Source organism: Enhydra lutris, unplaced genomic scaffold (assembly GCF_002288905.1).
Source record: "Enhydra lutris kenyoni isolate GAN:26980312 unplaced genomic scaffold, ASM228890v2 scaffoldscaffold12, whole genome shotgun sequence".
Lineage (NCBI taxonomy): Eukaryota > Metazoa > Chordata > Mammalia > Carnivora > Mustelidae > Enhydra > Enhydra lutris.
Window position 1 is genome coordinate 67,490,048 of NW_019154096.1, and position 27,171 is coordinate 67,517,218.

Consider the following 27,171-nt stretch of genomic DNA (forward strand, 5'->3'; position numbering starts at 1 on the left):
GATGCCGCTGGTCAGAGTTAGCGGTCTGCCCCTTCATGTCCTTGTCATTTCAAGGGAAGCTCCGGGGAGACCTTCCCCATGTGAAGATTATTTTTGTCATCCATATTTTCCCCTAATTTTATGATTTGTTTTTTACATTAAAATCTTGGATTTACATGGACTAAATCTAGGCGCATGGTGTGTGAGAAGGACCTGGGGTTACTGTTTGCTGTGGGACCAGCCAGTTACCCTAAGAGCACACCCAATTTTTCCCACCTTTATCGTCCTTGAAACAACTGTGTGTCCTTGGGCCTGTCTCTGAGTTCTCTCTTCTGTTCCTTCGGTAGGAATTCCCGTGTCTGTGCTTTCCTGTTTGATTCCTGGAGCTTTAGGACATTGTTGGATATCTGGGCAGCTAGTCCCTGCTCACACACCTTTTTTTTTTTTTAAAGATTTTATTTATTCATTTGACAGACAGAGATCACAAGTAGGCAGAGAGGCAGGCAGAGAGAGAGGGAGAAGCAGGCTCCCTGCTGAGCAGAGAGCCCGATGTGGGGCTCGATCCCAGGACCTTGAGATCATGACCTGAGCCGAAGGCAGTGGCTTAACCCACTGAGCCACCCAGGTGCCCACACACCTTTTTCTTTAAGAATTTATTGATTATCCTTCCTGGGGATTTATTTTCTATTCATTGTTCTCTCAGCTTCTAAATGGCCATCTTTGGGTGGAGACTCTCAGTTCCAAGTGAAGCTGCCATTTTTAGTGCCCCCAACCTTCCCGCAGGCAACTTTCTAGTCCCTCCGGTGGCGTCTCGAGCTTGTTGCTACCCAGTCCTTCTGGATGCGCCACTGAATCACTGTGTTCTTTCATCAAATACTCCTTCCTTAAAAAGTCCCAAACTGTTTGGGCGGGGCAGGATGGGGTAGGCTGCTGATAGGTGTGGGGTTCGTCTTTGGGGTGATAAAAGTAGTTTGGAAATAAATAGGGCTGATGGTTGCACAACCCTCTGACTCTTCTAAAAACCACTGGACCCTGCGCTTGCAAAGGGGGAGTTTCAGGCACATAAATGATGTCACAAAACAAAATCAAAACCCAGCCCCAAACAGCAGGAGATATTCAGCGACAGAGGAAGGATTATTGGAGCAAAACTAACGCTAGTTTGTAGACCGAAATTTAGCTCCGAACCTCCCGGCATGGGAGTCACCAGAGGAAACCCAGAGACTCGAAGCTCCCAGGGATGGCGCAGCACTTAGCAGAGGGAAGGGCTTTTTCTAACTGGGGGTTAATGGAAAGTAATTTTCTGAAAGACGAGGAGACTCTCTTCCTGTCTTGTTGCCAGTGCTGGCTGTCAACACCGTGGGCGTCTTTTCTCCCTGTGGTGGTTTGGGCTTCCAGGTGTTTCCAGGAGGCGCCCCTGGTCCTGGGGGCACGTGGCGTGCGCACTGAGGGGTCCACGGAGCTCCTGTGTTCGCTCTGCCAGCGCTCTTGGGCTGAGGCCCTTTGCTGGTGTTTCTGATGTCCCCACCTCGCTGACTTCTTTTCCTGACCGAGTGCATCTTGGCCATGAGCAGGGCTCCTCAGCTGCTTTCTCTCTGGACACAGCCTTCTTTATGAAGTCCTTAAAGCCCGTCAGAGGGCCTGGGCCTTCCAGGTCAGATAACAGGCTGGAGGCCTCCCCGATTTTATCAGGAGATCCTCTCCTAGGGCATATCTCCTAGGCCAGATGTTGGTGGTCACCGCACCTTTCCACTGTGCCATCGCTCCCCTCCTGCCTCAGACAGAGATTTGTGTTTCTTCAAGAGAATCTTGTGTTTCTTCAAGAGAATCCCGTAGCTCTGCCAAGTCCTCCCCGGTGGGAGCGGAGCGCACCGCCTGCAGCTTGTGGCCCAGCTCTCCCAGAGCCCCTCAGGCCCTGGGAGCCTTGGGGTGAGGAGGGCCCCATGGGGGCTGCTGGATGAGGACTGAGGGTGGTGGTGAGAACTGGCCAGTGGGAGGGGGCATGGCCATTTGCGGGGGCCCCGGGCAGCCTCCCCTCCCTGTGCGAGGCCATGTGTGAGCTCTCCCCAGTCCAGTGTGAAAAGGGAAGCCCTTCTGTCCCTCTGCTTCCCTCAGCATTTCTGGAAAAAGACTGTAAGGTTTGAAGTCAAAGCAAATCAGCCTTACCAGCTACCCGGGTGATCCATGATTGTTTTGTTGAACGCTGTGGTTTTGGCCATAATTTTTAGAGACGGTAGATGGCGGCCACCGATATTCTAGAAGGTTCCCTTGAGAGCCTGTCCCCCAGACACCACTGCCGCTTAGGGGCGGCCCTGAGTTTGGATTGGAAGGGAGAGAATGCTTTCATGGCATCTCTCTTTCCCTCAGGTCTGGGGTCAGATGACCTCTCCCTGATGCCGGGAGGCTTAGGGACCCCGTTGCTGGTGAGGCCTCCAAACCCCGAAAGGGAACGTAAGCTCTGGGCAATGCGGCCCAGAGAAGAGCGGAGCCAGACTCTTTCTTCTGGTTCTTTAAGGAGGTGTCCTGGTGCAGTGCAGGATGGAGGCTAGGATACCGGGCTGCTGGGCAGGGGAGCCCCTCCACTCCCAGCCGGCCATGACCTTCAGGCATGTCCAGGGCCAGCCTGGCTGGGTACCTAAGACAAGAGGGTTGCCCGTATGCTGTCACTCCGGGATGTGAGGACTGCAGCCTTCTGAGCCTCCCTAGGGAGGCCAAACCCGGACCATTGCCCTGTTCTGGTTCTGGACCAGGCCCTTGTGGACCTCAGGAATCGGTGATCCAGAGCTCGGAAGAAGCCTGCGGATGCATCCCCACCATCCCTTCTGGGGCTGCGTGTCCAGCATTGGCTCCTTGGGGGCTTTGTGGCAGGTAGAGCCTCACCCTCTCGTGCCCGGTGAACCTGTGGTCAAAGCCAGACTTTCCACAAAAGCCCAGGGGTGGGCGGACGGTCCCTGTGGGTACACTCTTTGGAGGTACAGGCAGGTACAGGCACCCCTGTGAGGAGAGCAGGGGCCCAGCAGAAGGAGAGGCTCCCACGTGTGGCCCCCACACTGTGTGCAGGCCGGCCGGTCCACACGTCTCTCCTTGTGTTGGGAAGATGCAAAGACTTCTTGCCGCATTTGCATGGCATACGGGTTTGGGGAGGGACATGTTGGCCCGTTCGTGACAGATCCAAAAAGATCTCCCTGGGCGGAATGAAGGTCTGAAAGGGCCAAGGAGGACTCTCTCTGGTGAGAGGGTAGAGTCCTGCCCTGGGGTGGAAAACACCGCCTGGAGGGCGGCAGAGGTGTGGTGGGGGTGCGGGTCAGTGTGCATGAGTCCCACGAGGGCTGCGTGAGTGGTGGCTCCCCGGGGCCAGAGCAGGCATGACTGCCTGTGGAGCCCAGAGTGACCCAGGGGCCAGACGGTGGAGCCAGCCCTGTGAATCGTCCAGGCCTTCCTCAGATGGTAGTGGTCACTGTTGTGCACCCAGCAAGGAGCTGGGCGGGGTCAGTCCTGGGCACCATGTTTCAAGGTAGAGGAGTCACTTGAACTTGTACACGAGGGAGGCAGCTGGTGCTCAGTCACTGGCCACGACCCAGAGCCCTGGTGGTGGTTCGTCAGGGAAACCAAACCGTGCCGGTGGCTGGGCTGGGGGAGGAGGTGGAAGGTTCTGGAATGCACAGCAGGATCAGCGGGCGGAAGTGATGGGAAGCTCCGGGCTTGGGGTTAGGACACCAGCCCCTGGCGGGAGCCGTCCACACAGAGCTGTCTGGAAGAGCAGTGGGCTCTCTGAGCAAAGCCAGGTGGTCTCTTGGGACACCCGGCAGGCTGCTGCGGAAGGTACACTGAGGTTTCTAGGTTTCTTTGTTCCTAGAATGGGTTGTCGGTTGTGTGCTGTGCTGGGGCCCTGGCAATGCCGAGGAGGCCGAAGCCGCGGAAGACCAGCTCTCGGGGCTTGGAGCCTGACGTCCGAAGCTGGAAGTCAGGGAAAGAGGGTTCTAGCTCCAGACCACACTGCCGCTCTCGCCCCCAGGGTGCTGCACAAAGGGGGCTCTGCCTGCGAGGGACAGTGTCCTCCCTCAACACCTTTGGTTCTGTGAAGTCCGTGTCCTCACACGGGCTTTTTCCTCTAAGTGCTCAGCCGTGTTCCGAGCGCCGCCTGGTTGCCTCCCGGAACAGGTGACGTGGTCCCCCTGCTCGCTAGGACCTCGCTGCTGTCTGGGGCCAGCCAGGCCACCAGGGTGAAAGGCCAGTAAGGCGCCCGCAGGGAGGGACAGGGCAGGGGGCTCAGACGGGGAGGGTGGGCTGCCCTCTGAACCTCAAAGCCTTCCCGTGAGCTGCGTGCTGTAGGGACGGTCGCTCTTCCCCGGGCTCTGAGAGGTTACCGTGACCCGCTGGAGCCTCCACTAGTCTGTGAAAGGGACATCTTGTTTCTTGCCTGACTTCCGGAGCTTTTTCCTGGAGAGCCAGCGCGCTGCAGTTTGCTGCCCGAGCGGTTCTGCTGTCGGTGGAAAATAAGGGGCGCCCACGTGTGGGTCCCACGGTGAGCTTAGCACCCCACTGGCAAGTCAGGAAGCTGTAGCTGATCTGGGGCTTCTGGAGCTCGCCGGCGACCCTGCCTTGAGGCTTGGCTCCTAGAGTCGGGATTCACCAGGAAGCAGGGCTCCTGGCCGGGTTCTCTGCAGTCCGCTTCCACTGGCTCCAGTTCACGGCCGTGTCTGTGGACCAAGTTCCGCCCACAGGTGTTCAGCCCTGGGCGGGGGGAGGGGGGGGTTGGCTGCTTCAGTGTCAGTCTTCAAGGGCTTTATGTTTTTAACATTTAGTCACCAACATTTACGCACCCCAAGAGGTTTCATGTCAGAACCTTGAGTTGAGGCTTTTCTAGAAAAATCAGATATTCCAATCTGGGACCTTGGTCCTCCTGTCTGGGAGGAAGAGCAGCTGTCTTCTCCGAGGGGCTCCAGGCCCTTCCCCCGTGTTTTGTTTCTCGGACACCGAGGCCCAGTGCCATGGCTGTTTCTCACGGCACCTGTGCTGTTACGTGTACTTTGTTTCTCCCGTAATTTACGCCCTCCCCAGACCCCACAGACACTTGTCCTGAGACCAAGGACTTCATGGTTTCTTTCTCCAGACTAACTCTATGACGTTGGGTTCAAGGTTGGGCTTAGTTATGAGCTGCTTTGGGGAGCCTCTGGGTTCCGTACCTGTACTGTGTCCGTACCTGTGTCGGTCCCTGACGTTGCCCTGTCCCAGTTCAGTCGTCGTCTGATTCCTTCCTTTGGAGATGTGCTCATGGCGACCAGAGCCATGTTGTGGCCACTGGCTTCACTGTAGCCCTGAGCCGGGCGAGTGCTCTCGGTCGTGTTTGCTGAATCTGATTACGCCCAGCCATCATTTGGCCACCTGTATGACAAGCGTGACGGAAATGGTTTCCTGGAAGACGGCAGTGAGATCGCTCTTTATTCTCATCTCCCAGATCACCAAGGCCAGGATGATTTGGTTTTGGATTTTGCTCCTGAACCTAATCATTTTGAAATCCCGCCTGTGCTGGCAGGGTTTGACGGCCTGGGAGGGTTTGACGGCCTTCGTGCTCGCAGAGCTGCAGGGAGAGGCTGCTGTATGCTCGAAGGGGGCCAGATCCCACCTGTCTGTATGCGCGTTGCTGAGCTGCCGAGACAAGAAAGGCCGCGGGCCACGTGCGTTTCAAGAGCAGTGCCCACCTGCTGACTGTCTAGCGTCTGCTGTGTGTGTCTAGCTTGTTACAGTCGTGGGATCGGGGACAGAGCACGCTCACCATTTGTGGGCAAGGCTTAGAATCAAAGCTGGTATAACTGAGTCCAAGAAGAACACCAAAGTGTGACTAGTTTGACAAGCCATCTTTCGAGAAGAGATGGTCTGTTGTCGTGATGACAGATGGGGACCACACAGAGCTGATGTGGACCAATCCCCGCAGCCAGGCAGGTGGGACTCGAGGAGGCTTTCTGTTCAACGCACACACGACGTTCAAGGCGACCACTGCCACCCGCAGCTGGAAATTGGCACAGGGTTGGCCCCAGGGATGCCAGATCTCTGGGAGAGCGTGGAACCTTGGACATGTCAATGTTTGTCACGTGCCTCGGTCACAAAAAAGGACCACGTGGACATTTATTTTTTCAGACATGGAAAGATCTACATAATGCTAGTCGAAAGAAGTGGGGCGTAGAACAAGAACATAAACCCGTGTTTTGTTTTGTTTTGTTTTCCTTACAGTCCCGTGCACACGCATTTATGAGTGTGTGCGAACTTGTGCGTACAAACTGACGGGAGGAGATCCCCGTGCGCATTCTCCGAGTGATGGGGTTTGGGATGATTTTAACTTTTTTCTTGGTCCTTAATGTTCCCGCGTTTTCTTTTTTGCAATGCCTGCGCCTTCCTTCCGTGGTAAAGTAACAAAGGGGTGAGGCCGGGGGCGCGCGTGGGGTCGCAGTGGCCCCGCTCCCGCCGCGGGAGCCACCCGTGTCAGGCCGCACGCAGCCACCAGCAGGCCCGGATGGAGGGAAGATGGAGCTGTTGATAGAGGAGCGGATTTCATTACTGGAGCGTCTCAGCCGCTTTGTGAGGACGGATCGGGCCCGTGGGGTCCAGCTTGGATCCGTCCGCCACCGGATATTAGCTGCGTGCGTGCAGGTCCTGGGGCTTCTCTCCCCGGTTCTCATCACCATTGTGGCGTCTGACGATGATTACTTTTTCTAACACTTGACTGATGATCAATGCTGATAAGGTGTCCTTTTCATAAATTTACAGGCATCGCTTTCTTGCCAGCTAGCATCTCTTATCTCATCGGAACCAATATTTTTGGGATGCTCGCGCACAAAATGGGGAGGTAAGATGATGTGCGAACAGCGCCCACTCTCTTAGAAAAATGTAGCTCTTTGAGGCAAATTCTGCATGTTTCTGCCTTACTTATCACAGGCAACTGCTTTGATTTCTACTGAAGATTTTTTTATACATTTTAATACATTTTTATGCATTTTATTTTTTATACATTTTACCTGAGGAAAAATTCGAAGTGGTCATTTATTAAAGGTGCTTTTTTATGTTTTGTTTTTTGGCAGGTGGCTTTGCGCTCTTCTAGGAATGATAATTGTTGGCATCAGCATTTTATGTGTGAGTAAAAGATGATATTTGACAAGGGGTAATGCTCTGTAAATAAAACTATTGCTTTGGACTAGACTCCCCAGGAAACCTTTTATAGCCATTTAAAGTTTGTTGATATTTGGTTTTATGACCTCTTCCATTTTCCTCTAATTTTTTTTTAATCTTCTTAAACATTTTGGACAAGATTCTTCAAGGAATAGATTTTTAATTTGAGGTCAGTCAGTTGGAGGTCATGTAGCATGTTTTTTGCGTACTGTGTGTGTCAGTGCCCAACTCCCCCCCAACATCTTAAACATTGTGATGTTTATAATATATATTATAAATATATTTATAAAATTTTCAAAAAATATATTTATACATTTATACTTATAAATTTATTTATAAATTCACTTACATTTATAAATTTATTTATAAATTAATTCACTTAAATTTATAAATTTATTTATAAATTCACTTACAAATTTTTATAATTATATAATTATATATTTTTATATACAATTCTATATTTTTATATACAAAATATAAAATTATATATAATCGTATATGATCACATAAAATTATAAATTTATAAAGTTTATAATATAAATTTATTTATATACGTATAAATTTATATATGTGTGTATGTATAATATATATCTGTATACATTTATACATATATAAATGTTGTATATAAAACACTTTCAGACTACTAGCCGAAACAATAGCAAGATTGTTTCCTAGAATAAAACACCTTCTACCAATGGCCAGTATCCACCACAAGTGAGGCCTCCTGGTCCTTGTCAGAAGTAGAGTGTGGTCCAGGCTGATCTCAACTCCGGCAGTCAGCGACTTTTCCTTGGTGGTCGCAAAACCCATTTCAGCTTCAGCTTCTAAAGGCTTGGAGGTCCCAGTTCTACCCAAACCCCGCCCTCTTCCTTCTTCCCACTTCCCTCAGAAGGAAACAAGCACACTAGGCCTGAGAAAGCATGTCCTGAAGATTTTCCCGGAAGATTTACAGTTGGATATCGTGATTCTAGTGTAATGTTATTTCCTCTTACAGATTCCTTTTGCAAAAAACATTTATGGACTCATAGCTCCTAACTTTGGAGTTGGCTTTGCAATTGGTAAGTCACATAACCTTATGCCTAAATTTGAAACTTTGTTTTCTCCATGACTAAGAAAGGTTTTGTCTGATTTGGGCAGAGTCTATTTCCTCAACCTAAAATTTCCGGAAGCCTGAGAGGAGGCTGTGGGCAGCCTGTCGATTATCTACAGATAGACCTGCTTCTGCCCGCTGGTCATTTATTTCCAGAAAACCAGTACGTTGAAAAGCCTGATATTTACAGAGGCAAACGGCTGCTCCGTGGCTGGCCTCGGGCAAACAAGAAAATCCCTCACTCAGAGCCCGTTTGTTAGGACTCAGATCTGTGCACGGAACTGCTCCCATGAACCCGGTGCGGGCAGAGACCTCACCTGTACTTTTTATAAGGTTTAGTACAGAAAAGAGGAACAGAGGCGCTGATCACCACCGAGCTGCGGGACTTCTCGCCTTCAAAGGGACACGTCTTTGTAATGTGAGGGACAGTCACCTGTTAGGAAAAACCTCCTGAACATTTTTTTTTTTAAAGATTTTCTTTATTTACTTGACAGAGATCACAAGTAGACAGAGAGGCAGGCAGAGAGAGAGAGAGGGAGGCAGGCTCCCCGCTGAGCAGAGAGCCCGATGCGGGGCTGGATCCCAGGACCCTGAGACCATGACCTGAGCCGAAGGCAGAGGCCTAACCCACTGAGCCACCCATGCACCCGGCACACTTTTGATAAATAGTACATTTGTTTCTCCTTTGTAATATACACATGGGGCCTAATAAGAGTAAATGCTAAATCTGTCAAGAAGCGAACCTTCGGTGCAGTGGGACGAGAGAAGGGGGGCTCTGCACACTCCCCAGGCTGGGTCAGGTTTGTCCTCGCGCGGCACCTCATGGCGTCAGTGACAACCGTAATGCATGTTTCAACTCTCTGCGGCTGGTCCAGCTGTCCATTTCATTCACCCCATGGCCTCAGCACCCTCCACATGTTAGGGCATTAATAAACACTCACTGAATGAAAGAAATTTCCCTCCCCTTCTTGCCGCTAGTACTTGGTGGAGGGGAGGGAGCGAGCGTTGGAGCACACCACTGGAGGTGTCCACAGACAGTCTCATTGTAGCTGATTGTTATCTGCACCATTTTACAGGTGGAAAAAGCCAGTGTTTGGAGAGATAAGGCCCTGCTCACCCTGCCAGGGTCATGAGCCCAGGCCTCAGCACACATGCTCTTTCTTTAGGCTGCCTGTCCCTGACTGTTGAAGGAATAAGGGATTCTAATACTGGCCTTGGTGTTGGTGTTTGAGCCCCAAATTAGCAGTCTCTCTTTCAGTCTCTTCCAAGAGTAGGGCAGGGTAATCCCTCAGACAGCTTTCATGTCCTGATTCCTTCCCATCTTTCCCGATACTTTCCAAGTTCTTCCTTTGGTCCGTGTGTGAGGCTAAGGTGTGGAAGGGGAAGGGAGTGTGTGAGGCCTGTAGGTGTGACCCCTGGGTGAGGGCAAGGGGTCTGTGGACCAGAAGAGAGTTAATCTGGAAAGTACCAGCTGGGAGCAAGTGAGGGGGTCCACACGGCCAGTAGCCGGCAGCCAGCACCCCCCCTGGATGTGAAGCCTGGTCTGGGAGTCACCAGAGGACTGGAGCTCTCCCTTGGAAAATGGGCCCTTCAGACCATGGAGGACAGGTGAGGTAAGGTGGAGAACAGGCAAAGGTGGCCTGGGTTCCAGTCCCAGCCTCCGCGACTGGCTGTCTGTCTTCAGTGAAGGGTATGCCTTGGGCAGCTTGCCTTGAGACTCACGGGTGGTAGTGACCACTGGGGAAGAACTGGTGAGGTTGTGAGGTTAGGACACAGTCTCTGATATTCCCTGCATTTTCGGGTTATGTCCATTTTCCATAGACCATGTTCCCTGACTGTCCACAGGAATGGTGGATTCATCAATGATGCCCATCATGGGCTACCTGGTTGACCTGCGGCATGTGTCCGTCTACGGGAGCGTGTACGCCATTGCCGATGTGGCATTCTGCATGGGCTATGCCATAGGTAAGGACTCTGGCTTTTCAAAACAACGTTTTAGCTTAATGCATGATCATGATTGAAAATTATTTAAACTTTTGTGTCTTTCTATCTGTGAGACATCTGGAGAGAGGTTGATCTAATTCTCTCTTTCCTGAAAGGTCCTTCTGCTGGTGGGGCTGTCGCAAAGGCAATCGGATTTCCATGGCTCATGACCATTATTGGAATAATTGATATTCTTTTTGCTCCTCTCTGCTTTTTTCTTCGAAGTCCACCTGCCAAGGAAGAAAAAATGGTAAGAAAATTTTAGGATGCAATCAAGTGTTTTTGATCATTTTAGCCTGGTCTTCTGGGCAGTTTCTTCGTGGCTTAGTTGTGAAATACATTCCTGCTCCTTTTGGGCAGAACACTCAAACATAAATGGTCAGAGTTCTTTTTGCGTGTATACCACATGGACCATATTTCTTTTACTGTATCAAAAGTTTTGTTTATAAATGTGAAGAATGAAATGATTTTTATACATATGTTAGCAGTCTGTGCAGCTCTTTTGCCGACCAGACATGGGGTAGGGTAGTTCAGTGTAATTTTCTTCAGTTCTTGAAAATCTTGAACATTCTTTCTTTCTTTTTTTTTTTTTTTGCCTCCTGTGCCAAGTCCCAAGATTAGCCATTTTTGGTGCTGTCTGCTTTTCTCCTAAGCCTTACAGCTTTTGGTAATAGTGTTTCAGTCCTTACTGCAAAAGATTCTGGAGATGGCTTTGGTGTAAATAACAGAGCATTTTGGAAAACTATCATATATGTACCTCTGGGCACACAGAAGCGTGGGTAACCTTTAAATTTACAATTTCACAACTACAGTCATATCCAGATGCAAGATACAGAATTGAGTGTAAGGTGTTCCTCTTCTGAACAGATTCACTTATTGGTTCTAAACTTGAATTTTGAAATGCAATAGTCGTGTTCACCTGACAGCCCTCAGACCTGGTGGTGGAGTTTTTAAAACCTCACATGGTGACAGATTCTCATCCAGCTGGAAGAAGAGTCGTTTAGGTTAAGAATGAATGAGATAACCGAGGCGGAGAGAGACGGTATTTGTGATTATGACGGTCGCTTGTGATGCTCTCTTGGGGGTACATCAGAAGTTCTTTCTGATGGTTGAACTGAAGTGGGTCTTGATGCTTTGGCATTTCTCAAACTGCCCTTTTATGAATTTCCCCAAAGAGTGGGTTTAAAAACAGACACAGATTCTAAAGTTAGGCTATGTGTGCCTGTATTTGTTTGTAGCATTCTTTATATTCTTTAATTCCTTCAGTGTATTTAAGAAATATATTCAGCATTGGGCACTGGTCTTAGGCTCTTTGTTGAGGTAATTTTGAATCGCTTATAACCCGTTTGACAGAAAAGGAATGGAAGGTGTGGAAATATCCCGATGGAGACCCCCCCTTTGTTTCCTTCCTCTTGCTCAGACCCCCCGCCCCCCAGTTCTGAACAACCCATAGTGCTTTGTTGATCTTCCTACCCGTCTTCTGGCCTGACCCACGCACCATGCCTTACCCCAACCAGGGTCAGAAAATTCTCAGTGCAACAACTAAAAACTGTCATTCTGTTGCCATTGTATCAATTTGAGTAAGGCTGAAGGAAGGTTATTCCTAACCCTTTTTGACCAAAACCAGACAAATCACCTCCAAACGCTCCTGTCACCCAAGAGACCGTTTAAGATTCTTGGGAGATGGTGAAGGGCTGGCATGGCCTTGGAGCCAAACTGTCCCTTGGGGGACATGAAAGCATCTGCTTCATTGCCGTGCCGTGAGGATTCGGAGAAGAATGCCACAGGGTGCTTAGCCCTGTGCTTAGCACACGGTAAATGCTCAATAAATGTGTTATTATGTCCAGGGCCACCCCCTACTTCTTGCTTTTACCAAGTGCTCTGATTTACTGTCCGCTCAGAGGTCCCCTGCTGTCCTCCCTTTGTCCCCTCTGTGAGGTGAGCACTTCCTTTTGCTACTGAGACCCCAGGACTGCTGAATGGGTTTCCTTAGCCAAGCAGCGGACGTTAGTGGCTGTTGGGTTATCTGTGTGCTGGCGGCAGCCTGATGGCTTATCTGGGGCGTCGGAGGAAATGGGCGAGGGCTGAGGATGAATGGGGGGATCAGCCCGCCCCCCACATACTGCTGTGGGGTCCCCCGTGAGGCCCTGCAGGAAGCCGGTAGATGCCTGGTGCCTCTTCTCTTCCCTCATGTAATTCTGTGCTTTAGTTCACTTAAAAATGCCGAGGGAGGGGCGCCTGGGTGGCTCAGTGGGTTAAGCCGCTGCCTTCGGCTCAGGTCATGATCTCAGGGTCCTGGGATCGAGTCCTGCATCGGGCTCTCTGCTCGGCAGGGAGCCTGCTTCCCTCTCTCTCTCTCTCTCTCTCTGCCTGCCTCTCTGTCTACTGGTGATCTCTCTCTGTCAAATAAATAAATAAAATCTTTAAAAAATAAAAAAAAAATGCCGAGGGAAGAGGAAGAGACAACCTTGAGAGGCAAAGCAGCAAGCATTGCCCGCTTCCAGAAAGCCACTTTCACTGTAAAATGTCAAAGTCCTCGATACATGCCTAGCAAGAGGAATCATTAAAAACTTGGGAGGAACGTGCATCTCGCCGCCTGTAACGGCTGCCCTTCGTTGAAGGTATCACACTGGCTTGCATGTGCCTAGTGGAATGGTAGCCTTTGAGGGTGGCTGATGCGGCTGCCTGCTCACGGAGCCAGCGGAGCAGGAAGAAACCTCCTGATCGGGGGAGTGAGGCTGGGACAGCAGTGTGCCACCGAGGGGGCGGAGCTGATTACTGTCCACTTGAGAAAATCCATTCCCGACGAGTGCTGGCCTTCAGGATGAGCAGTTAACAAATGCAGGGGACGGGAGAGCCGGAAAATGGCCTAGAAACGGGAGCAAATAATTCTTCCATGAGGCGGTGTTCTGATAATGAGACGTTTGGACTTAAGCCGTTTTATATTGGAAGATTGAATGCCGTTGTCGTGGGTCCCCAGTCACAGAATCATGAATTAGTTTCTGACACTTGAGTGTGTGCGCGATTTCCTTCTTTCTTTGTTTCCCCCTCCCCTCCCTTCCCCTCCCCTCCTCCCTCTTTCTTTCCTGTCAGTACGGTGGAGGAAAAAAAAACCTGTTTGCAGCTCAGGTCCCTCTGCAAGTGTAAGAAATACCCGCTCTGCCATGTGAGGACAACTGTGGTTTGTTTTTTTTTTTTTTTTAAAGATTTTATTTATTTATTTGACAGAGATCACAACTAGGCAGAGAGGCAGGCAGAGAGAGGGGGGAAGCAGGCTCCCCGCAGAGCAGAGAGCCCGATGTGGGGCTCGATCCCAGGACTCTGGGATCATGACCTGAGCCGAAGGCAGCGGCCCAACCCACTGAGCCACCAGGCGCCCCGACACCTGTGTGTTAGGTACATGACGATGACATGTGGCCCATGGCTCTCAGAATATCCGGTTGAGAATAGCTGTGTGCTGATACCTTTTCAGATTGAAAAATTATTTTTGAAGATAGGGCACGTTACTTGCGTCTTACTCTTGAAGTTTCTGGTTGTGGCCCAGATTGGAAAGTAGGTGTTTGAGATCATACCTGGCTTTTCCTGGGTGACTCTCGGCTCTCTCATGGTTGTTCTAGGGTCCTTCCAGGGGACTCTGTTTCCTGAATGCAGGGGCCAGGCAAAGACCTGCTTGTATTAATCTATTTATAGATATATATCCCTTTACAGGACATTTACATAGTGGATATGCAAAGCCATCACTAATTTTTTTTCCCCCTAGATATGGTAAATAAAACTTCCTAGCATTCAGGCCTGATACCTCTCAAAATCGCCCAGCCTGGAGGGCGTACCCTCTAGTGCTCTTCCTGTCTCAGTACCCCAGCTGGGTATTTAATTTATATACTTCATTTGGTCCAACAAAGCTTTTACCACTTCGGAGAGCCTCATTCTGCTCTGTGTCTTGATAGGAAAACAGGCATTTGGCAGAGGTTCAAATCTCAGTAACTGGTCTGTGCTCTGAATTCATACACCCTCCTCCTCCCTCTTGTCTTCAGTGGAGAGTCAGACACGCCTTGTTTCCCAGCAGACCACTGGCTTAAATTACGTGGTGGCTCCCTGAGCCTGACTCTTTGTGGACCCTACATACTTGACTTTCCCACTGGATCCTGTTCGCTTCTCTCTGTCCCTGGAACTTTGGGAATATTACATTATGCCATCAGGCTTCTTTGATCACATATAACTTGTTATAAAATCAGAACTGTCACACTGTCTTTCAAAAGAGGTTCAGAAGCCAGTAAGCTAGGTTCTAAAAGAAATGAAACAGTATTTCGAGAAAAAAAACCTTATTTATCTGGAATAGGCTTTGTGTGCAAATATGATTTTTTCTGCATTGATAACTTCTGACCACTGAAGTCTGTTCCGTGCCCCCGTCATCAGTATGACTGAACTTGTTCCCTTGCAACACTGCTGTTTGAGTCCATACTAGGTGCCCAGTTAGGTTTCTGGGGTCCTTAAGAAGTCTACATATATGCAGAGTCAGGTCTAATGGAGCGGGGGGTTGAACCAAGAGAGAGAAGGCAGTTATGAGCAGGGTAGAGCGATGGCATCCTTCCCAAGGCTCTCGGGCCTGTGGGTCAGGGATTGAGGTCCCTTGCCTGGCATTCAGGGCCCTGCGGTCTCACTGTGGTTGGGCTAATTAATGTCCATGTACCTCATCATCAGAACTCTGTGGCAGCCAGGCTGGCTTACTTAGTGTCTTCTGTTTTTATTTTATTTTTATACTTATTGTTTTTTGAGAGCACAAGAGTGAGCAAGTGTGCTAGTTGGGGCAGTGGTTGCTGTGGGAGGGGGAGGTTAGAGGGAGAGGGAGAGAGAGAATCCCAAGCAGATTCCATGCTGAGTGTGGAGCCCAATATGGAGATCATGACCTGAGCCAAAATCAAGAGTCCGCTGCTTAACCGACTGTGCCACCCAGGCGCCCGCGTCCCTCTTTTACATAGTGGCTTGTCAAGTAGATAATTCATGCTGTGCCTACAGCTCCTCTGCTGTGCCCATCCTCCCTACCCTTCAAGGTGCAGCTCACGTCCCATCTCCTCTGTACAGCTGTCCTGGAGCATGTCACCCACGGCCAGCGTTCCACCTGAGTGTGGTGGGACTGGTCCTCCCCTCGAGGGAAGTCACGGAGCTGCTGCGAGGGAGAGGATGGACCTGGGGGGCAGGGCAGCAGGTGCCGGCCGTATGCCCTGCTGCAGTTCTGGATGAGACCGTGTCACTGGGGTGGGGATTCTCATAGCATGTTGACAGCACTGCCATGAAGGGTTAGGGACCTGAATTTCAGGTTTAACTCTCCCTCCCCCCAAGTGATTCCTGTATATATATATATATTTTTAAAGATTTTATTTGACAGAGATACAAGTAGGCAGAGAGGCAGGCAGAGAGAGAGGGGGAAGCAGGCTCCCCGCTGAGCAGAGAGCCTGATGTGGGGCTCGATCCCAGGACCCCGAGATCATGACCTGAGCCGAAGGCAGAGGCTTAACCCACTGAGCAGCCAGGTGCCCCCCGTACATGTTTCTTTGAGGATCGCTACCCTGAGGACATAAGACGTTGAGCTCTTTGGGGGTTAAACCTTTCGTGTAACAAGGATACGTCCATACGGGGAGAATGGTCCTGATGGACAATGTCTGCTGCCTCAGTGACTGAGGTTTAGAAATAGAGCTCTTTATTAAATACATGTATTAAGTCACTTGGCACGAAGCGTTAAAAAAAAAAAATTTGCAGCAGACACTTGGAGCTGACAGCCGTAGAGGGTCAAGGAAGTCGTTTCCTTAACATGTCACCCAGGCAGATAATTTTAGAATTTTTCAGCAAATGATAAATGGGTTGGCACTGAGTGGAGTCACAGAACTTATCAAATGTATGGGGCAAGACCTGGGGGGCGTAGCTGACAAACACCAAGATAGGTTGCAATAGGCCAACATGAGATAAAAATTTTAACAGATAAATGCTTCCATGTAGATTTTCACGCTGTACACAAAGGTATTGGAATAGTTTATGTGGAGTAAGACTCTGAAAGGCACAGCTGGTGGGAGACCCCGTTAGTTGTACCCAGTGTCCTGCATGCAGTGCTGTCGCCCTCCCTCCAGCAGGAACAGACCTTGGCACAAGGCTGTCTGGCGCGCAACTGCCCCGTTGCAGTACGTCCCTTTACATGCAGTAAAGGTCATGTTCCTTAATCACTGCGCGTACACACAGGGCTGTCGGCCCACCACAGAGAGTGCGCGTGGAGCGGAGGTCTTGCCGTGGGATGGCTTGGCACGGGCCTGGCAGGATAAGGGGGAGCCGTTTTCTGACAGCAGGCTTGGTCTGCACATGTTCAAGAGGAAAAATGATTACCAGGACTTACTGAGGATGTTTTTCAATTGAGGATCAATGGACTGTTTATTTTTCAGTAACAATGAGAAGGCACAAGATTTTTCTGTTTGTGAGAGTGTTTTTTGTGTGTGTTTTAAATCCTACATTTGAGCAAGAGGAAGACACCCAGGATTTGGGGAGAGGTGCTCTGGAAATGCTGTTTATGAAAACATATGGGCCCCATGATGTTCAGTGTAGGGAAACCTAAGGGGCCATGGCGGTGGTCTTAAAATACCATAAGGGGAGTCTGTGAAGATGGCTGGAATCAGAACAGGATCCATGTCAAGAAACAAGGGACGCAGGTTAGCCTCAGGCACATGTCCAACAGGAGTTCACCTCATTAAGGATAGCATGTGCCCTTCCTGTGTTGCCACAGTGAAATCCGTACACAGCAGTTGGACTGGGTGACCTCCAAGATCCCCCCGAGTCCCAATTCCAAGATTCTCAATAGAACTCTTCCTGAGCGTGACCCGCCATAGCCCTTGCCTCACGGCTCACAGGTTGTCCTGACTGGACCTCACGGCCCTGGTGGAGACCACGTCCGCAGTCTCTCTTGCCTGGGACCCTCCTGGAGTGTGGAACCCCAAGGCTTCTGGGCCGGGCGCCTGGCAGTGGCACTGAAGGACTGGCTGACGGTGCGTGGTGCTGGACACAGCTTCCCAGCTAGTAATCCTTAAAGATGGTAGGTTAAAACCATCTTATCTTTGTGAGATAAGGTTAATGTACCTGCACTTTGCTCTCTTTCAGGCTATTCTCATGGATCACAACTGCCCCATTAAAACAAAAATGTACACCCAGAATAATACCCAGTCGTATCCGATAGGTGATGATGAAGAATCTGAAAGTGACTGAGATCCTCAAAAGTCATCAAATTTAATTGTACAAAACCGTGTTTCCAGTGAAATGACTCCTCCGGAACTGTCTTAGTCATACCATTCATCCCTGGTGAAAGCGAAACCACCACAGGTTGTTCATTCTTCTCCGTGGTTGTGATTGCCAGCAGCCTTATAAAGAAAAAGCAGCTTTTCTAGGGGTTTGTATAAATAGTGTTGAAAACTTTATTTTATGTATTTGATTTTATTAAATATTATACAATATATTTTGACGAAATAGATATAGTGTAAATCTATAAATATTTGAATCCAAATCAAATATAATTTTTAAAAAAACTTACATTCATGAACACTTGGGCAAAAAAAATCTTATATTTTTTCTGAATATTGGTAATGAGTGTTTAAAATTAAAGCACACATTATCTCCGAGACACTTCCAACACTGAGAAGCTAGAAGGAAGTCTGAAAAACAGTCAAATGAGACAGCATATGATGTCGTGACACTGAGTGTGGTTACCTTGTAATTACGATGCGTAGATTTATGAGCTAAAAGCTAGTTTTCTCAAATGCAGAGGACAGGAACTTGAGTCCGTCTCTTTTGGACTTACCCATAAATTGTAGCTGGCATTAGTTTTCTATGCAATCATCTACCTGGAAACAGATGGTTGTAAATTATAAATTCACATGTCATGTGGCCGGCAGCAGACACTAAAGGCAATAGGGAAAAATAGTAAATGTTGTGAAAGCAGAGAAAAGCACCCAGAAGTACAGTTGTGAACAACTAGCTTTCCCTTTCCAATATATACTTGGTTGTCTTAGGAGGAAAGAAAATTGAGGGTAGACACACCTTATACTGTCAAGGTTATTTAAGCGTGGTAAGATACATCAACATCTAGTTCAACTTTTAGACATTTAAAAGCCTAATAGCTGCTGTGATGTGAAAAAATCTGACTAGATCTTTAACCTGTTAAGAGGTTATCCAAGTGTCTTCTAGCAATCTATTAAGTTTTGAATTGCAACTATTATTTTTAGACTTCTGAAGGTTGTTCACATCAATGTGAAAACAAATTTTAAATGAAGATGGAGGAAGAATGAAATTATCTTGAATCACGTTAGGAAAACAGGTAAAAATAATAGGTCAGGACACATTCCCTTCAGAGACAGAAAAACCCTAGAAACATCTAGAAATGTCTGTGTATCCTTCTATCATCTAGTGCTGTGTATAATGTGGTTTTCCTAAGCATGACAACATTGACGTGCCTTTTCAGTTCCTCAGCAAATACTGTGTTAGCACTGTCAGTTGTCGTCATGTTTTATGCGAGATGTGACTGGAGTGTGCGGAGTGTAGAATGTCTCAGATAATACTTGTTAATTCTGTAGCTCTGCAATCAACAAAAATTACCTAATGTCTGTATTTCGTTAAGCTAAAGTTGTGTTTCTGTTAACTTGGACAAGGAGCAAGGAATTTTAGAACAAGGACTCGACCTCGTCATTCTCTAAGAGAGTAGCTGCTATTTCCCATTTGCTTTATGAAGCTTCTTGGGGTGACTGGAAATCTGGTGTTCAGGGGCAGTGTGGTGGAAGCAGACAAGTTTCCTACTCACACATTTGCACTGGGCAACTTGCACGAGTCTGTGACTTTGAAAGATGGCTCTAGAAGCACTCTCATATGGCTAACGTAACCAGCAGGATTGTTTTCTACTCCCACAGGGGAGACTTCTCTTAGAGGGTTTGTGGCTCTCCCTGACCACAGTACTGTACGATTTACTCCAATTTCATTCTTGCCTTTGAGACTTCAGTTCTTTGAGAATGATTGGCAGAGGCATGGCCACTGTTGCTCTCTAGAACGAGCATAAAAAGATATGTGAGGTTTTTCAGAACTGTTTTGGGGAGCAAAAGTATCAATTTTATCTGAGGGGGAAAATGACAAGGTCTTTTATAGGTAGGACTAAAATTCTGGGGTTAGCAGGACTGTGAAGTGAGGCTTTTTTTCCCCTTTTAACGTGTGTATCATCTTAACCGTGAATATACAGCTCCCTGAATGTTTGAGCAAAGATGGGTTTTTCTGTTTGTACCTGGCAAAGTAGATACGGAAACACTGAAGTAGCAAAGAATATTCAGTTTTTTCTTTTGACTGCTGAGTGTATGTGCATACATGTTTTAGCTCGTTTCCTTAATAAATCTTCTGAACACTACCGTGCCTGTTTGTATTCCTTTATAAACCAGACATGATCGCTGGAATAAAAAGCACCAGGTATTGACTGAAAATCTAATTAAAGACTATTCTTCTCCGCTTGCAGGCATCAGGTAAAGTTCAGGTTAGTCTGAACCGTACTTTTTGGCTTTGCAAAACTGGCCTGGAACTGAAATCTGTAACTAGTCCCATGGTGTCAATGTGGAGACGCCCAGTAAGTTGCCCCTGCATTTCTAGAGTCACGATGTTTTCCTGATTGCCGTGAACAAATAACCGTATCTGATGGGAGTAACTAAACTCTTCTGCACGTGAGCCCACAGGGCACAGGGCCCTGAAATCCAGACAACTCAGGGTATGTGCGTGGGTCTCTTTGAGGCGTGAGACTCACAGGTGTGAGAACTGCAGTTTTACTCAGATTTTAGAGGGGTTCTAAACCCTTCTCTTAAAGAAAAGCTATTATTTCAATTTAGAAAGAAAGACAATACATTTTTAAAGTGATTTTAAATTTATTCACTTTTAGGGAAATTAGAGATCTCATCCTTATAATCAGGAGCCAAGTATTTTCAACCTGCCTTTCAAAAAATCCAGATAAACTTAGAGCTTGACAGAACCCTCCAATCTTCAGCTTGTTTCCTCCTCTCAAAATCATAAAATGGCCAATAGTGTTTCAACTATTCTGATCCTCAAGTATAGGGCTCGGTATTAGGAAATGTAGCATATTAATTCTGACTCAGTGCTAAAATATTGTTCAGCTTGATTGTTTAACCTAGTTCTTCACCTAAATACCAGAAATACAGAAAATAGTCTAATTCTTAATAAGTAGCAGGGCTGATCAATACATCTGAGATTTCAGTTTAGAAAAACAATAGCGAAACCAGAATTTAATGCTTTTCGGCAAATTTCAAAATAGCAACTTTGTTTAGCGAAAGTGGACTTGGTGAAGAGCTTGTATGCACGGCCCAGCTCTACCAGGCGGTCACTCCAGAAAAGGCAGCAATCATCTCTTTCAGATGGTAGCAAATGAAGATATTCTTGTTTTCTGTGGTAGTTCTTTTTATTATTTTTTAGCTATTGATAACATAGCATGGCAGCAAGATTACATCAGGAATGTAATAGAATACAACTGTTTCCACGGAGGCCTTAACCTCACTATCCCCTAGGCTATTTGGAGTGATCCCCCCTCCCCTGCACTAAAGCACGACTGTGAGGCCTCTACCGCCTGTCCCAGTAGATATAAAAATATTGCACTACATTAAAGGTAGATCTTACAAATATCATTAGCAGCATTACTGAGCTTTTCATAATTGTGGTTCTACAGAGTTAAATACTTTTAAAACAGGAGATTTTTATGAAACCAAAATTTTGCGTTATTTCTGCAGCTCTTTCAAATGCATCGGTTTCAGCAGCAGGCTTGGATGTCACTATAACTTCTGTGGTGTCATCCATCCACACGCCTGGCCTTCCAGGTCATCACCGGTAAGTTATTTTTTGTTAAGGTAAAAGTTGGTGATTACATTGGGCAGATTGTTTCAAGCACGTTACAAAACTTTTTTTAGCTTTCAGAGCCGTTGGTGTATAGACCTCTGTAGCAGTGTTCTTTCAAAATGCAAGCATGCTTAACAAAAAAGGGGATACACAGATCTATTTTTGTTTTCAACTTGGCCATAAAGGTACTTTCTAATATTTCACTTAGTAACAGTAGAATAACTTTTCTACCTTCAAAAATGTTTTTGTCCCCCATTTGAGTCATACCTTTTGTTTGAATCGCATTTTACTCTTCAGAGAGCTTCTGCAGCTCTGTTTCCTCACAACAATCCTGTGAGGTAGTTACTGTTTATTCCTACTTTGGAGCTGGGGAGACTGAGGCATAGGACCTCCTGTGGTTATAAAGTTCACTACTGGCCAGTGGAAGAGCTTGGCTTTAAACTTTTGTCTGGAGTCTCCCTGAGCCAGAACCCTATCACACCTTACACTAACTCTGCCTCTTCCCAAAAGCTAGCGGAACTGTCCCACCTAGCTTTAAATTCAAGTTAATCTTTACTATATGTCCATTATCACAGGAGATACCTACAAGAGGAAAATAGACATATAAAAGGCCAAAACTTTGATGATACACCAACAGAGGTCACGCTCACATGGTTTCCTTCAGTCACATATCACTGGGGTCCACACAAAGGACCAAGTATCAGAATAGACCTTTATTATCAGAGAACTGATCCCAATTCCTATGTATCTATACTGTTAATTTTTCTTTTTTCTTAAACAAAAGACTGAACTATAAATGGGTTCAGAATGACCACCCTTCCTTCAACCTGCAGCATGGAGGAAAAGCAATAAGTCTATCTTGCATGATTCCTTTCCTCTACAGCATCCTCCTGCATGAAAATGTTCCTAAAACAAAACAGCCAAACCCAGTTATCAACACTGGGTCATTTTAAGAACTGGCCCCTTGAAACTTTATCCTTGACATGCTTTATTGCCTATGGGAGAACTGAAGACAAAAAAAAAAAAAAAAAAAAAAAAAAAATCAAATGTTCAGAACTTCCATTTGAAAGGAGAAAGCATCAACATTTCAAAAGATTATATTTCAAAATCCTACTGGTTACTGGTTTTTTAGTAATCTTCTCTACAAAATTCTTGACCAAATGCATTCTCTATTCCCTATTACATTTTGTTTTTCAATGCAACCTCTTCAAATTAATAACTATATTCTCACTAAAACTGCACAAAAACTAGAAAAAAATTCACAGGATAGAAAGCAAGCAATATGCTTAAATTATTATTTTTTTTACTAAATCAGTGTAACTGACTAAAGGCGCAGCATCTGCTTTACGTTACATTTGGCAAAAACAAAAAACCATCCCAGAAACCCCAAATTAACAAAAACTTCAAGCAAATAGAGATGACAAATTTCCTAACACAAAGATTCAAAAACCTGTTCCCTCAATGATTGCTGTTGTCAGTTTGGGCATGCAGCAAACTTGTTGTAACCGTGATGGAAATGAAAATATTTCAAGGATCTGGACAGTATTCTATTTAACACTCCTTCAAAAACTAAGATGAAGGAAAATAACACAATGAGATATCACATGTACATAAACATGGAAAGTTAGCTTACATAATTACATAATTAGAAAAAGTTAAAAATAAATTAGTAAAAATAAATTCCCAGTATAAACCCAAAAAAGCACAGCTATAAATGCAATCTGAAAACAACCAATTTAGTGAGCTGGTCATGTTTTTGCTGGAAAACAACCTTTTTTCACTCTTGTTTTTACATAAGCAAATGGCTGTGGAGAAGCAGGCCGAAGTGCATCAGAAGAGGGCTTACACACGGGTTATCTGTGTTCCTCGAGATGTAACTTTTTCCAAATCACTCGAAAAGTTCAAACGGGCTGTCTGTTAAACAGACTCAGATGGGCCAAATAAGTCCTCTGATATGCTGCTGAATGGCTGGGAGTCTATTAGTTGGGTGATTTCATTATCAAGGTCTTCTTCCGTATCATCTGTGTACTTGCTTATTTTTTTGGAGTGCTGGTCTAAAGACAGACTTTCTAAAGATTCAAGATCTTCAATGCCCGCTCTGTAGTGGATCATGAGAAGTGTTAGAGCTTGTAGTCTTTCACCTGATTTAGACAAAGCAGCAGAAAGAAGGGATTTTTTCCTTGATTCAGTTGCTTCTTTTTCTTCTCTAACAAGGGAATTATTGTGTTCCAGCTCCTGGTCAATTTCGTTCTGCAGTTTATCCAGCATGAACTCTAATTTCTGGATCCTCTCTTCTGTAGGCAAGCCCCTGTAAAGATCACGGCCTATTTCTTTAACTGCAATGAAAACGCTGTCGTCCAGACCACCCTCCTTCCTCACCAACTTTATTCCTGTGTTGTTTCCTCGTTTAGAAGGACTGTTCGGACCACAGACCTCTGTGTCACTGCCTTCATTGTCTGATGTGTTGGGTGTGTGTTTTGGTGAAGGTTCCACTAGATCAGTTCCTGGTTCAGAGAGGCGAGTTTTAGAGACTTGGCGCAAATTTAACAAACGAGAGCTCGTATTGATAATGTGTCTTGTCAAACCTGTTGTTTTGTTGACTGACTTGCTAGCTTCAGCATCAACACGAGGAGGCAGGCCTAAGAAGGTTTCTTGTCCTTCCAGCCTGAGGTTTTTCAGAGTCCGGTCTATCCGCCTATCAGTTGCTCCACAAAGAGGCGTCTCCGCTAGACACTTTTCCTGACATTTTTTATGGCAAACGTAAGCACAGAACATACACTGGGAAGCAGCTTTAGTCCACACTTTTTTCTTACAGTAATCACACCAAGTTGGGTTCTGGAACTGAGTATCCTGGAAACTATGCTTATTTTCTGTTAAACCCATCTGTCCAACCAGCTGCTCCTCTTTAGGTAGGGCAGAAACCTCTTCGACCAAATGGAGTTCTTTTTCTTTCTCTGAGTTAGTAACTATCGGGTGGTCTGGTTCTCCTTCTTTCAGGTATTTGAAGTGAATGGTAATGTCACCAAAGCAAAATTTGTCATTGAAGCCCTTCTGCATACTCAGATTGCGCAGCGCGGTTCTCGAGACCATTGCCTTAGGTGAGGGGGCTTCCAGTCTGAACTTGGAGAAGTATTCCATGTTTGATGTAGCCAGGCACCCCAAAGCCACCTCTTCAAGTTTTAAGCTGACATGCCCCAAACAGATAAGACCCCCTAACTTGAAAGGATCTCTGCACCATAGTGCAATGTTTAAGTATCTGTGGCAGGCTTCTATGTCAAAGAAACAGGTTGCTCTGGTTCTTGTCCATTTTCCTAGCTTGTTACGGTAAGGAATTTCTGATGATTCCCACGTCTGAAGGTCATCTGAACTGTCTTTAGGAGGGCAGGAGCTTTCTGAAGTAAAATCTCTCGTCACTTCTTGCTTTGCTAAAAATGGCTTAGATGGAGCTACATCTTCTGGGTGATCCACATTTTTCGCTTGCTTTTCAGCAGGTTTATCTGCAGGAGGAGGAGGCAGCACCTTTTCTGGCTTTTCAGGGAGGACCTCTGATTCTGTCTGACTTGGGGTGTCAGCAGAAGGCAAAGGAACTTTCACTTGTGGTCGTGGTGGCACAGGTGGTTTGAAAGTGGATCCTTGGGTGGGTTTTGACACTTGTGTTGGGTCTGTTATCTCAGAAGCTTTTAGGGCCAAGGGTTTATTTCCCTCTTTACATGGAGGTTTTGGTGGTGGTGGGTGACTTCCTACAATTAATTTACGGTTTAAGACTGGTGATATGGTTCCAAGAGGTTTAACGGAAAGTGTTGTCGGAGTACGTTTGGGGCTGTGACTTACTGATGGAGCCTCATCTCTGAGCTCATTTTGTGCTCTGACGTCACTTGCCAGGTCTTCAAATTCAGAATCCAAATCTCTATTTTCAGCATCTACTGCCAGCCCAGTGGTTTCCTCTTCATAGTTTGGTTGGCACGAGCTTGACAGCAAGTTGTCTTCCAACTGCCCCAAATTATCCTGCAGTGCTGCGCCTTGACTGCTCTGGCCGACGGGCCTCTCATAGTGCACCAGCACCCGGTCCCCCGCCTGCTTGATCAGCTTCAGCACTTGCAGGGTAGATGTGATTTTCACGCCTGGTGTGAGATTTTAAAAGAGAAAACATGTAAATTGCTGCAGTGAAAATCACTTAAGTTTGCTGGATGTAACTGCCATTAGTTCATGATTCTGGAAAAGCAAAACAGAAATGGGGTGAATGATCAAGTTCAGAGACCCGATGCTTGAAGTAAACTTAGCAAAATATTGTTATTATGAATAGCAGACTCTTTTACATATTCTTTTTATTAGCCCTACCCATCAAACTAATCTTTTTATCAGGACCAGAAAGAACAAGGAAAGCATAAATTGCTTTAAACAAGTTGGTTATTATCCGCATTGATAATATCAGCTTAAATTTTCATTTTATTATGTTCTAATAGGTAGCTACATTAACACAGTTTGAAATTCAAAAGGTAGAGAAAAATGTAGAGTGAAAAATCTCCGTTCCACCTGTATTTCCCACTCTGTCCCTTCCCTGAGGCAATCAAAGCTAGCAGCTTCATGGTGGAGTCTTCTAGAGATACTCTAGGTGTTATCTTTAAAGGCTCTAAAGATGTTTAGATGTTTGTTTCCTGCCCTCCCCCCGCCCTTCCCCCAGTGGTACTTACCCAAGCTAGACCTTTCTGTAGGACTTAGAAAAAGGTGAGAAGGGGTCTATGTTTTCCAAAGGTCTTAGGGCCACCCTAAATAAATCAGAGTAACGTCAGCCCCATCTAACAACCTGACTTCAGAGTTCCTCAACCTATATCCCCTCCTACCTCAGTTGCCCAGGCAAGATCATGCTTTAGACCCAATTATCACTTGGAATTTTCCACATCAAAGGTCTTTCACTTGCAATTAATCTCTGCTCACAACCTCCTATTTTGCACCTCCTCGTTACAATGCTGTCTGTTACTGAATCTGTTCTGAGGTGATGTCCAGGCCCAATCATTCCTCCTTTGCTGTCCTGCCCAACTGGTCTCCTGACACCACTTGCTTTTCTCCCCAACCTTAGTCTCAAGATTTCACTGATGTCCTCATCAAGATTTGGGATTCTTTTGCCCTGGTCCTTTCCTCTTCTGCCTACCTGGCTTTCTGACCCCAGCTTGCCAGCCCCACCTTCCTTGGGCCCACCACCTTCACACCCTGAATCCCACCCTCTCTACCGTCTTTTATTCTGCAGGGGATCTCTCCTTATTTACTGGAGATCAACAAGCAGCCGCCTTTTCTCCTAGCCAGTCATTTTTAGTATGAATCTATCTCTGAGGACGGAGTAGCCCTTTACTTGTACTTTGGATCCTATTCCCCACCTCCCTCAGGGCTTTGCTCCATCAGCTATCCTGACTCCTATCTTTATTCCCTTCCTTCTTCTCCTTTAAAACCTTTTTCTTAGTTTCCACTTCACTGTGCTAATTTGGTTCTGACCACCTCTGCTTTCTTTTTCTCCATCCATATCTGCCCCTTGTACCAAACGTCCCCATGGTTTTATATGTCCTAGTTCTCTAGATCACAACCATCTCAGTGGTTGCAACTGTCAACTTTTTCTTTGGTTGGTCTCCCCTCTTCTTCATCCTTTACCTACATCCCTGATTACTTTCGGAGATCAGCACCTAGATGCTTCCTCGACATAACAAATTCAGCTTAGTTAAAATCTCTTCTCTGATCTTCTCATTCTCCTGTCCTCAGGATGTGAATCAACTTGCCACCCTCCCAATTAACCCAATCCGGACCCCAGAGACAGCTGAGCCCCCAGATCCCAGGAGCTCTTAGTTCTGTCAGCGTTCTAGTCCTTTTCCTCCCCTGTTCAGATCCACCTGATCACTGGCTTCGGTTACAAGAATCCACAGCTCCTTGCTGTGACCCCTCAGACTGTCCCTGTTTTCATACTGCTCCCCAATTTCCCCAAAGCTTTGGCTCAGAAACCTTTAGTGTACAAACTCATCACACTGGAATCCAGAGTTTCTAATGTGGCTCTCTCCATGATTCATCCAGCC

At 46.7% G+C, this 27,171-nt stretch overlaps 2 protein-coding genes across 2 annotated transcripts in view; one reads left to right on the forward strand and one right to left on the reverse strand.

Annotated features, from left to right (window-relative positions):
• Positions 1-19,631, forward strand: part of LOC111145222 (solute carrier family 18 member A2) — a 38,578-nt gene extending 18,947 nt beyond the window's left edge. The window contains exons 10-15 of the mRNA XM_022499983.1: positions 6,742-6,820; positions 7,053-7,104; positions 8,135-8,198; positions 10,076-10,195; positions 10,330-10,463; positions 17,351-19,631. Coding sequence (XP_022355691.1) covers positions 6,742-6,820; positions 7,053-7,104; positions 8,135-8,198; positions 10,076-10,195; positions 10,330-10,463; positions 17,351-17,455 — 554 coding nt within the window. The 3' untranslated portion in view covers positions 17,456-19,631. The remainder of the gene's footprint in view (positions 1-6,741; positions 6,821-7,052; positions 7,105-8,134; positions 8,199-10,075; positions 10,196-10,329; positions 10,464-17,350) is intronic.
• A 2,781-nt stretch (positions 19,632-22,412) lies between these two features.
• Positions 22,413-27,171, reverse strand: part of LOC111144889 (PDZ domain containing 8) — a 78,795-nt gene continuing 74,036 nt past the window's right edge. Inside the window, exon 5 of the mRNA XM_022499472.1 lies at positions 22,413-25,236. Coding sequence (XP_022355180.1) covers positions 23,033-25,236 — 2,204 coding nt within the window. The 3' untranslated portion in view covers positions 22,413-23,032. The remainder of the gene's footprint in view (positions 25,237-27,171) is intronic.